Here is a 13,598-nt window from a genome sequence, read left to right on the forward strand (position 1 = left end):
TACTTCCTCATTTTGGGTGACCCCCCCCCCAAAATAGACCCCCGACTCAATTTAGGAAACAAAGTATGCATGCTTAATAGCCTTTTTGCCAATTAACATACCAAGCGAGGAATGGGAGGTGACAGGGGTATGAATATGCATTTGTATTTTGGATATTCAACACTTTTGTAAATAAAAGACTTTGTAATTACCTGTGAATTTCGCAGTGCGAATTAGGGAAATATCCCGCGTGCTGCCCGGCCGTAATAAACAAACACTTTCTAACTTTAAACTGTTAGAGAGTTTTTGTCCGTCACAGTTGGGTATCGATACTAGATCAATACCCATATTTCTTTAACAAGTCAAGTGCCCCATCCAAAGTGACCTTAAGTGTTTCCAGGGATGGGGCACCCATCACCTCTCTGGGCAACCTGTGCCAGTGTTTGACCTGTAAATGAGTGGTTACCCAGGGCAAGAGGGTGGATGGACCAGTCTCTGTCATGAACATAGACACATGATTGGGGTGGGGCTGTTCTGCAGGTTTTGGGTTTTTGCGCTCAGATATCACCATGCTTGCCTGTTGTCCTTGAGCAGAGAGGAAGCTGTGGGGACATCCCAGCAATGGAGAAAGAAGCCTGTGTTTCACTGACCCTACACTTTAGCCACAGGGATATGGTGCTGACCTCTGCTGTAAAAGCATGAGTTAAATCTTCAGTGCACTGCCTGGCCCTGAAGTGAAGGGCAGGCTAGAAAAGGTGTGAATTCACACCTGTGGCCTCCTGCTGTCACAGAGTGAGGCAAGAGGGGCAGCCAGGCCTTGGGGGAGCACTGGGACAGCAGCAGCTGTTGCTGTCCTCCTGCTGCAGAAGAGGGGAAGATTAGATTATCGCTAATGCTGGTTTCATCCTTTCCTGCAAAGTTCACCTGACGTGGCCAAAACCACTGAGCTAAGTGACTAAAGCTGGTAAGGAGGGATCCAGCTACCACATCACACCAGCCCCAGAAAAGGGCAGGGGGCATGTGGTGAGCAGAGAAAAGGCAAGACAGAGAGGATCTCCTGGGAGATGCAAAACAAGCTCCCTGGATTGCCAGGACTAGTGGTGACACGCGCCAGACAAAGGACCCTGCTACTCTATAAATGAGGCAGCCGGGAACAGCGCTAGGCTGACTCCGGCAATAGCAAGCTCTGTGGCCAGGCACTGGAAAAGCCGTCGGGAAAGAATCACAGGAACCGACTGATTTTGCTGCCTGTTCGCCCCCTAACCAGGTTTCCAGAGGCACAAGTATCAGACAAGTAAGTGACAATAACCTCTTCCCTTTACAGCTATCCTCCCTTTTTTTTGGGCTTACCTTGCAACGTTCTTAGGAAAGACAAAATATCCCCCTCAGAGCAGAGAATATCCTTAAAAGAAGGGATTTCTGCAGTGGCCATTTACCAATTCACTGGATTTTCATTCCTTATTGTGGCGTCTCTGATTCTTGTCATCAAAAGTTTAAGAGTAAGGACTCTCATCTGACAAAGAGCCACTTACAGATGGCAGCACTTCATCAAGTGAAGAGAGAGTTTCTACTGTCTCTTTCTAATTCCTAGTATCCACAGAGACTCAGTGATTCGACCTTATCAGAAGAAAATATTGATTGGTTTTACTGCTTTTGAGAGAAATGTTGGTGGTGAGATGTGGAGGAAACAAAAGTGATTTTATAATCAACTTTTTAACTGTTCCTAGATTTTCTTACAGCTGTACAATTACACACTAGGCAAATTCATTTATAGCATTGCAAACAGCTTTAAATCAGAGTTATTGCACTGGTGCAAAAGGATTAGACAAAGCATCATGGACTCCCTGAGTTCAGAACTAAAACTTAAGTGAATTCCCCAATGCTGTTTGATATTTAAAACAAATTCCTTGCAAAAGCACAAATAATCATGTGCTACTTATTTATTAGACTTTGTGGAAATTTACTGACAGTGTCAACAGGTAAAGGTGTAAAGAATCAGTTTTAAATTCCAATCCTCACATATTTAAAAATATCCCATACTTTACTGGTCATCTATGTTACAACTGATGCAGATGTAAGAATAGGCATCTGAATTTTCCTCAGTTCAACAGTGCACTTAGGAGGAAAAGCTTCACTTTTTTTTTTTTTTTTTCCTCCCCACTTCTGTTAAATATTAGTAACTCTCAGATTTGTGAAAAAGCTTTTGAAACTGCCAATATAAAACATATTTCTATTTCCAGAATTTCTATTCTGCATAAAACTATTTACCTGAGAAAGTTAATAAACAGCAAAACATGCATGTTTTTTGAAGTAGCTGTCTCTATCCTTCCTGATTTCCTTGTTACACTACAGGACAATATTTAATTTTCATAATCTTTTTCCACCATGCATTTCTATACTATTTCACACAGACACAGACAAAAAACAAACAAACAAACAAACAACAAAAAAGGAACAAAAAACCTAAACAAACAAATGCAAAGCTAACCAATCAGGAAAAAAAAAAAAAAAAACCACAAAAACCAAACCAAACAAACAAACAAAAAAAACCACCTTAAAAAAAATGCAGCTTGTTTTTACTGCCTGTTTACATAAATCCTTATGGTAGTTGTGAGATGAGCAGGTGATTCCAGGAATTAAGTGTTCACAGAGCCAGCATGCCAGGCAGGAAATATGTGGACTAAACACTGGTGATTGAGGCAAGGATGTTCTTTGTGCTGCTGTTTCCCTCAGGAGCAGCCCCACAGAGGCTGGTGGCAAGACATTCAGGGGAAAATGGGGCTGTGCTCCTTGTCTTGCAGTGGTTTGTATCTCGCTTTTGGAAGCTGCATTTTGCCATGGTGGCCATGTTCCTCTGTGCTCAAGGTGACCTCTGGTCTTAGGCACAGCAGGCAGTGGTGTGACCCAAGGTGTCAGCAGCCTGGTTTGAGCTTTGCCAGGAAGACTGTGCTTGACACTGGATGCTATCAGACTTTCAGTCTTGCTTTGGCTGCAGTCACAGGCAGATTTGCCACCAGCCTCAGACCAGACCTGGATGGAATGCATAAGCAAATATTGTTTGGGGGCCACATCCAAACATAAATAGCTATGTTCCCCATGATGCAAATGCCTTTTGACATGGATTTTCTCCTTTCTTCTCCCAACAACTGCTCTAACAGCATGAGCTGCTGCAGACTGCTCTCTGCAGATCTGTAAGACATGCAGCATCTGATCCCACACCTCACTTATCTCCTTTCTTCCAGGAAGAAGTATGTGGACTTCCCTACATACACAGGCAGGGCAAGTGTTTTCTGCTATCTAGAGCTGCCCTTCTGTCTTGTTGTGGCAGAGACAGGGAGGCAGGAATTAGAGATGCAATGAGGTGGGAGAAATACCAGTGTGGAATAGGGTTTTGCACACTGGGTCTGGGTAAAAAAAATTAAAAAGAGACCTGAAGAACTCCCAGAACAGAACCAAACTGTTTTTCTTCTCAGTGTTTATCTTAAAGCACGGGGAGAGTTTCTCTATGGAGTATTTGGGCTGTTAATTTGGCAGAAACTGTTGTTAAAGGAAACCCGCAGGAACTGTATTTCAGGCCAGTGAAGCACTTTTCCAAGAGAGACTCTCAGATTCTCTGGAACAGAAAATACCACAAGTTCAACTTTAGCAAATAAAGGCTAAACCTTCTGGCAGAGTGCTCCTTTCTCAGCTTAGCAAGCTGTCATACCCTGCCAGTGCACTGGAACTCCATCTAGCAAAAGCTGTTGTAGCCCAAGAGTGTTGTGGTGAGGTTTTGGTTTTTGTTTGTTTGTTTGTTTGTTTGGTGAATGTGTGTGTGTGTGTGTGTTTGTGTAGAGCTGTGGAACAATTAATCTTTCTGCAGAGAACCATAAAAAGTATTGAGCAGAAGGGAGACACATGAAAAAAATCCAACAACAACAACAAAAACCCCAAACCCCAAAAAAGCCCACTCTCATGTGCAGAGTAAACCTTTTACTGAGCTACATCTTTATCACTATTGTCAAGTTCTTGGCCACATACTTTGTGCTCTCCCAAACTCCATCTGGGTGGCAGCCCATTCATTGCTTTGCAGATCTTCCTTTCCCAAGGCAGCCCTAGAGTGCATGATGTCACAGCGTGCTCGCTGTGGAGTCTGTGGAGTCTTTTTTCTCAGAAAGCAGAGAGCTCTTTACTGCTGAAGACCTGCACCCTCCAGGAGGGTAACTGGATTACAGAGCTCAGCAACTCAGGGGCAGCACTGGGTCAGGTGAAAGACTTGCCCCTTGAAACTGGGATTATATGCAGGGTAGTAAACCCAAACATGAAAGATGACTTAGTCCGAGACCTTCACACAGCTGCTTTTGAAGTGATTTCCTTTTTCTGAAGGCTCAGTGAGAGCACAAGTGTGGCTGTGAGAATTTCTGTAAATGCTGCCTTTAAACATGAGGGCTCCCAGAAGATACTACTATGTGCATTTTGTCCTAGATTTACAGACTCTAAAAAAGGTAAATCACTGTGTAAGCATGGACTGGTTTTTATAGTGCTTTTGCTGCTCTACTCTACTGTGTACCATGGTGAGATTGTCAGATAACACCCCCAACAGAGGTAGGAGGCAGAGAAAGGAGTCCTTGTTTACCCCTGAAGTAGTTCTTCTTCCCACAAGTTATTTGAAATAAAATGAAGTTCACTAATAGTGTAAGGAATCACTCAGGCGATGCAGTGAAAGGCTCTTCTCATTCATTATACCAGCACTGCAAGGCTGGGCCACCCTTTGCTTGTGCCTGTTCTAACACACAAATTCTTACATACACTAGACATTTTTGTTCCCACAAACCTTGCAGAGGTTTATAAGCAGGAGAGTCGAGGTGCAGGGGAAAAAGAAAAAGAAAAAGAGAAAAAGAGAAAGAGAAAAAGAAAAGGAAAAAGAAAAAGAAAAAGAAAAAAAGAAAAAGAAAAAAAGAAAAAGAAAAAAGAAAAAGGAATTTGCCTGGGGCAGGGGAACCACAGAAACACAGACAGATATTCAACTCCCTGATCGCCAGCCCAGCATTCACTCTCAGCACTGAGATCTCTCTGTGTCCTTGTCCACTAATGCACCTCTGGGATTTCAGGTGGGAGGCACTTTGGGTTGGGTAAGCACTGAGGTACAGGGAGGCAGCAATGGGGAAGGCTCAGGAGAAGAGCCTGTACCTAGTGGTAAGCTGTTCCTGTTGCAATCCATCAAACTGGGGTGCATTGTCGCCTTTGCCTTTCCTTCCCCTCCCAGCCCAAAGAAAGACCCTGAAATTGAAGCGGCCATGCAGCAAACTGTACATGATTAAGCTGCAAGGAGCAAGTTTATTCCTCCTAGGGAATGGAAAAAAACCTAAAGTCATGTTTCAGCGATAGGTAGTGTTTTGTCTTGTGATACCCGTGCTCAGTCTTGCCCTCTGCATGAAGCTGAGTTTCATGCTCTGAGGCTTGTGTGGAACTGAAGAGGGAAACTGTGAGTTTCCCCTTTCTTTTCCTGCCCAAATCACAGGGGCACAAAGCGAACAAAGCACAGCAGCAAGGAGTGATAACTGGGGAATCTTTGATCCCCATGGCAGATCGGGCTCACAAGCACCTGCCTGGTAGAGGAAGAAGGCACCATCTGCTGTTCTGTTGCCATTTACTTAACGACTGGGGGGACTTTACAAAATCCAGTGCAATGTGTTAAATAACCAATTTTAGCAGGCACTAGGTTTCCCCTGTGGAGTGATGGTGTGGCACCGCAGGTTTACTAGAAGCATTCCAGTTCTTGGTGGCAGTAGGCATCTGCTGTCTGATTAAGATTTGCAGGAGCGGGTCTCCAGTGGCCAGTTTCAACATGGATTTAACTTCACCGAGGTCAAAGGTATAACTTGAGGGAAGAACTTTGTCGTCCAAGATCTTTAGTTAATAGCATCCTGCTAATTATGACTGAGTGCCGGGCTGCCGGCAAGGCCCCTGCCAGCCCTCAGATATTAACCGCTGGCTCGGGGGCCATTTGCTGGGGAATGTCTGGCAGAGACGTGCTTTGTGCCTAAGCTGCTTTGCTGCTGCTGCCTGAATTGCCTGAAAGGCTTCTGCACAGAGAGGCTGTGAGAACTGCTGCTACGGGAGAGATTTTCATCTGTTCTGCCGTTCAGTCTTTTGTCTGGCGAAACTCATGTCAGCATTTAAAAACCAAACCAAAACCAAACCAAACCAAACCAAACCAAACCAAAAAAAGACAAACAAACAAAAAAAACCCCAGCCAGTATTTCGCCCACCACACGTTTTTAATTTTTTCAAATGGGTAGGCAGGGGATGCAAAGAACTCAAAGAACTTCAGTTGTCTGTTTGGTGTCTGTGGTGGTGGCTTGTTTTCCTTTTTTTGTTGTTGTTGGTTGTGGTGTTGTTGTTTTGGTTTTTTTTGGGGGGGTGGTGGGGGTTTTTTTGTGTTTTTTTTTTTTTTTTTTTTTTTTTTTTCCCCCTTCTTATTTTCCTCTTTCTGGCCATTAGAGTAGATTCGCTGGAGTTATTTGCATAATTCTCTTTATGTGTTGCAGATGTGCACCTTAGCTTATGAAACTGCATTTACCTCCTACTTCTGGACATATCCTCTTGACCTGAGTTAAATCCTTTCCTCAGTGCAAAATTTTGTCCTTCAAAGTAATTCCTCCAGTGAAAATGGTATAAACTTACAGATTTACATTGCTGAGAGCAGAATTAATTCTCTTGAATCTAAGCTGCTGTCTTCCTGGATTTTTAATTGTCAGCTAAATCTGGGGCTGTTATTCTGTGGTTAGGAAAGGTGAGCCGAAAGTAGAGTCCAAACCTGCAGGTTAATGCAATAAATCCGTACATTATTTGTACAAACAGGTGACTTCTGCACAGATTTAAAACAGACCAGTGGGATATAAGCAGCCCACAACCAATAGATGACGCATATTTGATATTTTATAGAGCATCAGAGAAAGCTAAAGAACATATTGCTTGGTTGTGCAAAATTAGCAAAGACTTGAAATTGTGAGTAATATATTGAAAGACAAGTTTGGTGAGAAGGGTTGGAGGGAAAGAAAAGAAGGAAGGGAACGAGACAAAAGAAACAGAAATCAGATCCCTTTCCAGCAAACTGGCTGCATTTTAACTAGAAGGTGTGGTCATTACAGAGACCTCGAGGGATGTGTAGGTGACTAGAGCAAAAAGCTGTGCTGAAACATTATAATTACTACAGAATTGGATCAGGATAATTTTTCTGCTATGTTTCTAACGGAAATTCCAAGGACAACAGGAAACTCACACCAGTAAGAACAAAAAGGAGAGGATTTTAAGGTGGAGAGACATATTGAGGTGGCTTACACCTGAAACAAAGCTCCCCATAGAGCTACCCCTGCAAGAGGAGGCACAGAGAAAGGAAAGGAGCTGTTTGCTGATCTCGAATAAATGTCAGAAAAACAAACACACGTTTTTGAAGTGTAAAGCAGAAGCTGTTCCCACAAAGGCATCTGTTTACTGACAAGGCTTGTGACCACAAATGTAGCATTGTCCTTTCCAAAGACATGAGCAGAGAGACAAAGCACGGCGTGAAGAAGTAGACTGGGTTTATTTTTCCACCAATAACATCACTAACAGGACAAGAGGGCATGTTCACAGCACCAGGGCTGGGTGTTAACCTGCTTTCCTGGAGTGCTGTGCTGGGGGCTGTCTACAGCAGGAGGAAGAAAAGAAACAGACTCTGTCTTGGTATTTGTAGCTGAGATGTAAATAGGTACCCAGCAAACACTGACCCACATGGTAGAATTACAGCGCAGACCTCCAAAGGAATGGCAAAACACAGTCCAGTCAACCCCCATTAGTAGAAACAAGGAAGCCCAAATAACTTCCCCTATATTACAAAAAGTAATTACCTTCATATACATAAGCATGTCTTCAGGGAAAAAAAGCCAACAAAAAAACCCCCCCAAAACCCAAAAAACCACTCCACACCAACAAAGGGAAAAAAAAAAAAAAAAAAAAAAGGAAAAACCCCAAACAACAACATAAACACCAAAATAAGACAGAGAAGAAGCAGGTGGCATACCGCATTTCACATGGATCTGAGCAGCTGCTTGGAAGAATAAATCTGTAAAGGCAAAAGTTTTGCCTTGGGCACTGAAAACATTGCAGTAAAGACAAACACTGGAAAACAGTGTTTAAATCTTTACCACTGATATGGCAGTGTTCTTGCTAGAAAGGTACATGCAACATGTTTGAGGTAGGTGCAAAGCACATTTGTTCTCACAGCACAAACCAAAAATTATGCATGGAGTATAACAATTTAAATAAATAAATAAAATTTTAAAAGAGAGCTAAAATCCCATTTGGATCAAGCAATGAGTCATAATGTAAGTCTACAAAAGACAAGAAAAACTCTCAGCAACCTGAAATAAAAGGGTTTGCTTTTTAAAGGAGTCTTTCATGAAGACCATTTTGATGAAAAAATTTTCTCATCTCCTAAAGGTATGACAGTAATTTCAGATTTTTATGAATATAGAAATGTGTTAGCAGTGTAAAGGGCAGGGCCAAGAGGAGCCTGTGAGGTGCTGTCAGCAGGAGCAACCATTTACAGTGTACAGGGGTGTCCCTGTGCTGGCTGCATCCCTGACCAGAGGTCTTTGAACACAGCTGTGACAGGATTTATAGTGCTGCAGTTGTGTTCCCCTGGCAGCTGGTAATCTGTGCTGGACTGGAACTTGAAGGACCTGAGAAGGAATTCTCTGCCTTGGCTCCCTGATAGGACATCCTGTTGGGGGTTAGGTTTGTTCATTTTTGTCTTAAAGAATTTTTCCCTATGAGTTAGTGCTTAGATGGTGCTTGACCCACACAAAAGACGTGGCTGGGAGGGAGAAGATCACCCAAAGTTTGGGGGAGGGAAGAGGACAGGGCTGGGGGAGCTGAGCGTACTTCCTTGCTCTGGGCATTGCAGAGGACAGTCAGGCTGCTCTTTGCTGCGGGAGAGGTCCACTGTCAACAGAAAGTCCAGTCCTGGGGGATTACCATCATCTGCTCGTGTGCCCAGGGATCCTGAGCTCCTTCGCCTGCCCAGCTGTTGCGGCTTCTTCAGCACCGCTCACTTTGCCGAGACACCCCCCTGCCTGCTGGGACATCCTGCCGTTCCAGCCACCAGCCCGGGAGTTCCCACCGTTCCAGCTTGGTGCTCTCGGGGTCCCAAGGGATCAGACTGCCCCGGGCTTTGTGAAACAAAGCCCCTCGAGGTTCCTGGTTCTGTTTATTATTTATGCTATAGTTGTTGTTTGTTTGCCTTGTTATACTTACTAGTAAAGAACTGTTATTCCTTTCCCCATAGCTCTGCCTGAAAAGCCTTTTTAATCTTCTAAATCATAATAACTTGGAGGGAAGGGATTGGAATTCCCCACTCCTAGAGAGGCCCCCACCCCTCCCTAGCAGATACCTGTCTTTCAAACCTAGACACATCCCAATTAACTGTGAGTCACATTTGTGACTTTATTCCCTTGGACTTTTATGATGTAATTTAGTGAACTCTGAATGTCTTCCATGGTTTAAGGCTGCTTCAGATGGAAACAGGATCACAGCTGGGCTGTCATCCCAAAGTTTCCTCTTCCTGAGGATGAAGAATACTCTTCCCTCTGCTCCCCATTCCACTTTACAGGACTTCTGAAAAGAAGGGTTTGCCAATGATTATAAGAAGCTGAGGTTTTCACATGCACAAGAGGGTAACATAAGTGGAAACGCTGGTCCTTTAGTCTCTTGGCTGTGGATAGCTCTTCCCTGCTCCAACTGTCAGTGTGCCATTGGCATTAAGAGCTGCTTCAGAAATGGAGGAGACTCTCCTCCAGGACTGTGGGAGAGAAGGGAAGACTCTTTCCTGTGGTGATGGGAGAAGGGTTAGGGCAACACAAAGAACTTTTGGCAGTCTTTCTGGTAAATGACATTAAAAAGCTCTGTGCAGACTTTGCCTCAGTACTCTTCTTTGCCAGGTCTGCTCTGGGCACAAGGCTCCCTTTGCTTGGCTCTCTGAGGGTGGACAGAGAACAACTGTGGAGAGCTTTTGTCTGGGATGCCAGCATGTTTTGTAGGAATCACACTTTCCCTCCTGCATTTATGGCACTTGTGGCTTAAGTCTTGGCATTTCTCAGAGGCTAAAGCAGAAGCCAGACTGAAGTGTCTGACACCTGCAGTGAGCAACCACTGTGGGCTGGGCAGGGAACAAGACTGGTGCAGCCCTTAAGAAATAACCCTACTCACACATGCCTGTGGTGCTGGCTGGCTGCTCACTGAATGCCCATGATGAAGTCCACCTGGCCTTGTTTCAGGCAGGAATCAACAAGCATGGGCTAGGTGCAGACTCCAAGGTGGTGTGAAATGAGGCTGGGAAAGCTTGGACATGTTCTGCACTGGGTCTGCCCACTTTCCCCCATAAAACGTGCCTGTGTGGCTCTCACACAGCCTGTGGGATGACAAATGCATTGTCTGTTGGGAATTCTGCTGCAGCAGAACTCCGAGCAGCCTGGAGAAGCTGGGCTTGTAGCAGCACCAAACGTCTGTATAGGGAAATTAAACTCCTTTACCTTCTTTGTGAAGTTCTTACTGAACTCTGGCATCCAGTTGCATCTCTAATACTCCTGATCACGACTTTAGGGTGAATCTGTGAAGGACATGCAGGACAAGAGTACCAGCCAGAGCGGGTAAAAATCAAAAGCCTAGCACCACCACTCTGTGCTTGCCACTGGCCCAGAAGTTACAGTGCTCCTAAAAAAGCAGCCTACGTGAAAGCCAGGGTTATCCAGTGTTCACTCACCATCTCCTTTGCTTTACAGCACCGTAAGAATGACAAGGAAGATCTTCACCAATACCAGGGAGAGGTGGAGGCAGCAAAATGTCAACAGTGCCTTTGCCAAACTGAGGAAGCTAATTCCCACCCATCCACCAGACAAAAAACTGAGCAAAAATGAGACTCTCCGGTTGGCCATGAGATACATCAACTTCCTCGTCAAGGTCCTGGGAGAGCCAGGACTGCAGCAGACAGCAGTGGCAGCTCGGGGCAGCATCCTGGGATTCTTCCAGCAAGCCCCACAGTTGCAGAGCATGGAGGAGCTGACACTGATTGAAAACTGTGGTGTCTCCTGTCCTGGCATGAGCAGCAATATAGTAGAGTGCTGGTCAGAGGCATCATCTCTCTAGCAGACAATGAGATGCATAGTCTTGGCATTAGTGAGATAGTCCCTCTCTTCCGGCAGAATCTGTGGGTTGCTCTTCCATGTATTGTGACTATTTATTTATATTTATTGCTATTTGATTTGCATTTTTATTTAATAGGATAGAAAAATTGCATTTTGGTCATGCAAAACCTGGAAGTCCAGATGGAGAACTTGTCTCTGGGAGCCTGGAAGTACTCGTGGCCATCATAGCAGAGTCCAAGCCAGAAAAGTCTTATGCCCAGATCTGCTCCATAAATCAGGGCATAGAAATTCCTTCAGTGTTTCTGACAGGGAGAGAGATTATTCTCCCATGCTGTTTCAAGGAAACACTATTGAGATGAAGAATTATGACAGCACCACAAAATTTGTCCACAACAGACATCTGGCCTCTGTAATGAAAGATTTTGAGAGATGTGACATTTGACACAGTCCTCCATGAGTTTTTCTAGGGCCTAATTGCACTCACCCTTGAACTTATGAATCTTATTTCTAGTTTGATTATTTTTTTCTTTTTTTTTCTTTTTTTTTTTCTTTTTTTTAAATTTAAGTCTTAGCCTTTGAACCAGGCTACACCTTTCTTCATCAGACTGGAGGAATCCTTTATGTCACATTAAACAAAATTAAATGTTAGGTTAAAGCAAAAAGTGTCAATTTAAAATCACAAAATACATGGTCATAGATGAGTTTCAGTGGGTTCAACAGACAAAGTAAATCTCCCCCATAGCAGCGACAGTGAGCATGTGAAGGAAGATGGTCAGCTATGCCCCGCCTGCCTTAAAAGCCCATCAAAGAGGTTGGTGATTAAATGTCTTTGGTCTTCTGTAGGAGCTGTAGCAATTGGGGAAGGTCGTCTTTGGGAGAAAGGTCCCAGGACAAAGGCCTCAGTGATGCACTGTGAAAACCTTGTGACTATGTCGACGGTTATGCATTCATAACTCACTGACTGCCCTTAAACTCCCTGCTTTCACCTGTTCTAGCTGGAACACTATCCTAAATGGGCCAATGGAGCAAGGACAAAGAAATTTTAAATATCTTCCATTTGTGAGTCATATCCCTGTAGGAAAACCACCAACCATCACACTGCAAGTGTTTACATATGAGCTGCATGAAAAGAGGTATCATGAAAGTGGCCACTGTGGGTTATGGCTGCCCACAAAGAAATCAAATTTAATTTCCTGACTGAGTTATAACCTGTGCCAGGCAAAGCCTGGTCTGCTCACGTGCCTCATGAGCAGCCCAAAACCGCAGAGAAACCTCGTTTAAGTAGAATGGCTTTCTGGTGAGATCCTGCTCCCAATGACACAAGTGCCTCTTGATTTCCGTGTGAACCAAGGTACATGTCAAGGCTTAGAAAAGACAATTCTTCACAGCTGGTGAGGAAAAGTAGCTCCCATAAGCCAAAGCATGATCCTGGGCTGTTTGTTTGCTCATGAGACAAATAGGTGCTTTCAGAAAGCAGAACTAGGCGGTTGTGCATTTAACATGTATGGCCTTTCTGCATGAGGGGATTTGGCACCTGAAGCTGACCTGCCTTCCAAAGCCTCACCAAGCACCAGGTGCACCAAAGAAACCAGGGCTGGCTCCTGCCATATGGGAATGTTGAGCTATCCTCAGCATTGACAAAGGCCAAGATCTGACCAGAACACAGCTCACCCCATCCAGCACTGGTGCTGTAAGTCACAGGCGTGCCAGTGGACAGATTTTGACCAAAAGAAAGAAAGAAAGAAAGAAAAAAAAAAAAAGCTGAAAGGGTTCATGTTGATTTGGTTTCCTTTCTGAGCACTGCTAATAGCTTGCTTATCCCTGGGTTTGTGAGCTCTCAGAATGGCCCTGGGGAGCATCTGAGTGAAAAGGCACCGAGAATCCTTTGCACGGTTTGTTTCTCCTCACCTCCACCCACCTTAATGCTGACTAAATGGAGCCACAGACTCTTCTACATAGCACCTCAAAGGTAACGAGCCACATCCTCCCAGCTTTCCTCTGGCTTGCTGGTATTGTAGCACGACAAATTAGTCCAAGTAAATCAGAGCACTTCCTGCTGAGGCGTGGTGGTGCTGTTGGATCTAACAGTCACTTGCTATCCTAGGAAACACACATCACCAAGGTGAAGAAAAACATCTTGTGAGCAGCTGTCATACTGGGAAGGGGAAAGAAAACCTGGCAATTTTGTAACATAATAGGCTTGCTGTATTTTCTATGCTAAAACCCCTCCCTTCTTGTTATTCCTTTGGTTCATATCACCATTTTCTTTGATCTCCTTTCAGTTTTAGGGGCTCCCTACTGTCACATTCAGCAAGTATTTCCCTAGATCTCTCTACCAAAGATTTTTTTTTGGTCAAGTTTCTTCTTCGTGTTTTGGGGATTTTTTATCTGTGTCATCATGAACAAATGCAGTGCACTTGTAATACTTTGTGCTATATGATGTCATTTAACACC

General features: G+C 44.2%; 1 protein-coding gene across 1 annotated transcript; it reads left to right on the forward strand.

The window, feature by feature from the left end:
* Window positions 1–1,151: 1,151 nt before the first annotated feature.
* Window positions 1,152–13,127, forward strand: TAL2 (TAL bHLH transcription factor 2). The gene is made up of 2 exons (XM_040091032.2): window positions 1,152–1,273; window positions 10,782–13,127. The coding sequence occupies exon 2, from the start codon at window positions 10,792–10,794 to the stop codon at window positions 11,143–11,145; it is 354 nt and encodes a 117-aa protein (XP_039946966.1). The 5' UTR covers window positions 1,152–1,273; window positions 10,782–10,791; the 3' UTR covers window positions 11,146–13,127.
* The last annotated feature ends 471 nt before the right edge of the window (window positions 13,128–13,598 follow it).

The sequence above is a fragment of the Hirundo rustica genome, chromosome Z (genome assembly GCF_015227805.2).
Source record: "Hirundo rustica isolate bHirRus1 chromosome Z, bHirRus1.pri.v3, whole genome shotgun sequence".
Classification (NCBI taxonomy): Eukaryota; Metazoa; Chordata; class Aves; order Passeriformes; family Hirundinidae; genus Hirundo; species Hirundo rustica.

Coding starts and splice junctions, on each gene's coding strand:
- TAL2 (XM_040091032.2), top strand. CDS start 10,792: ATGACAAGGAAGATCTTCACCAATACCAGGGAGAGGTGGAGGCAGCAA.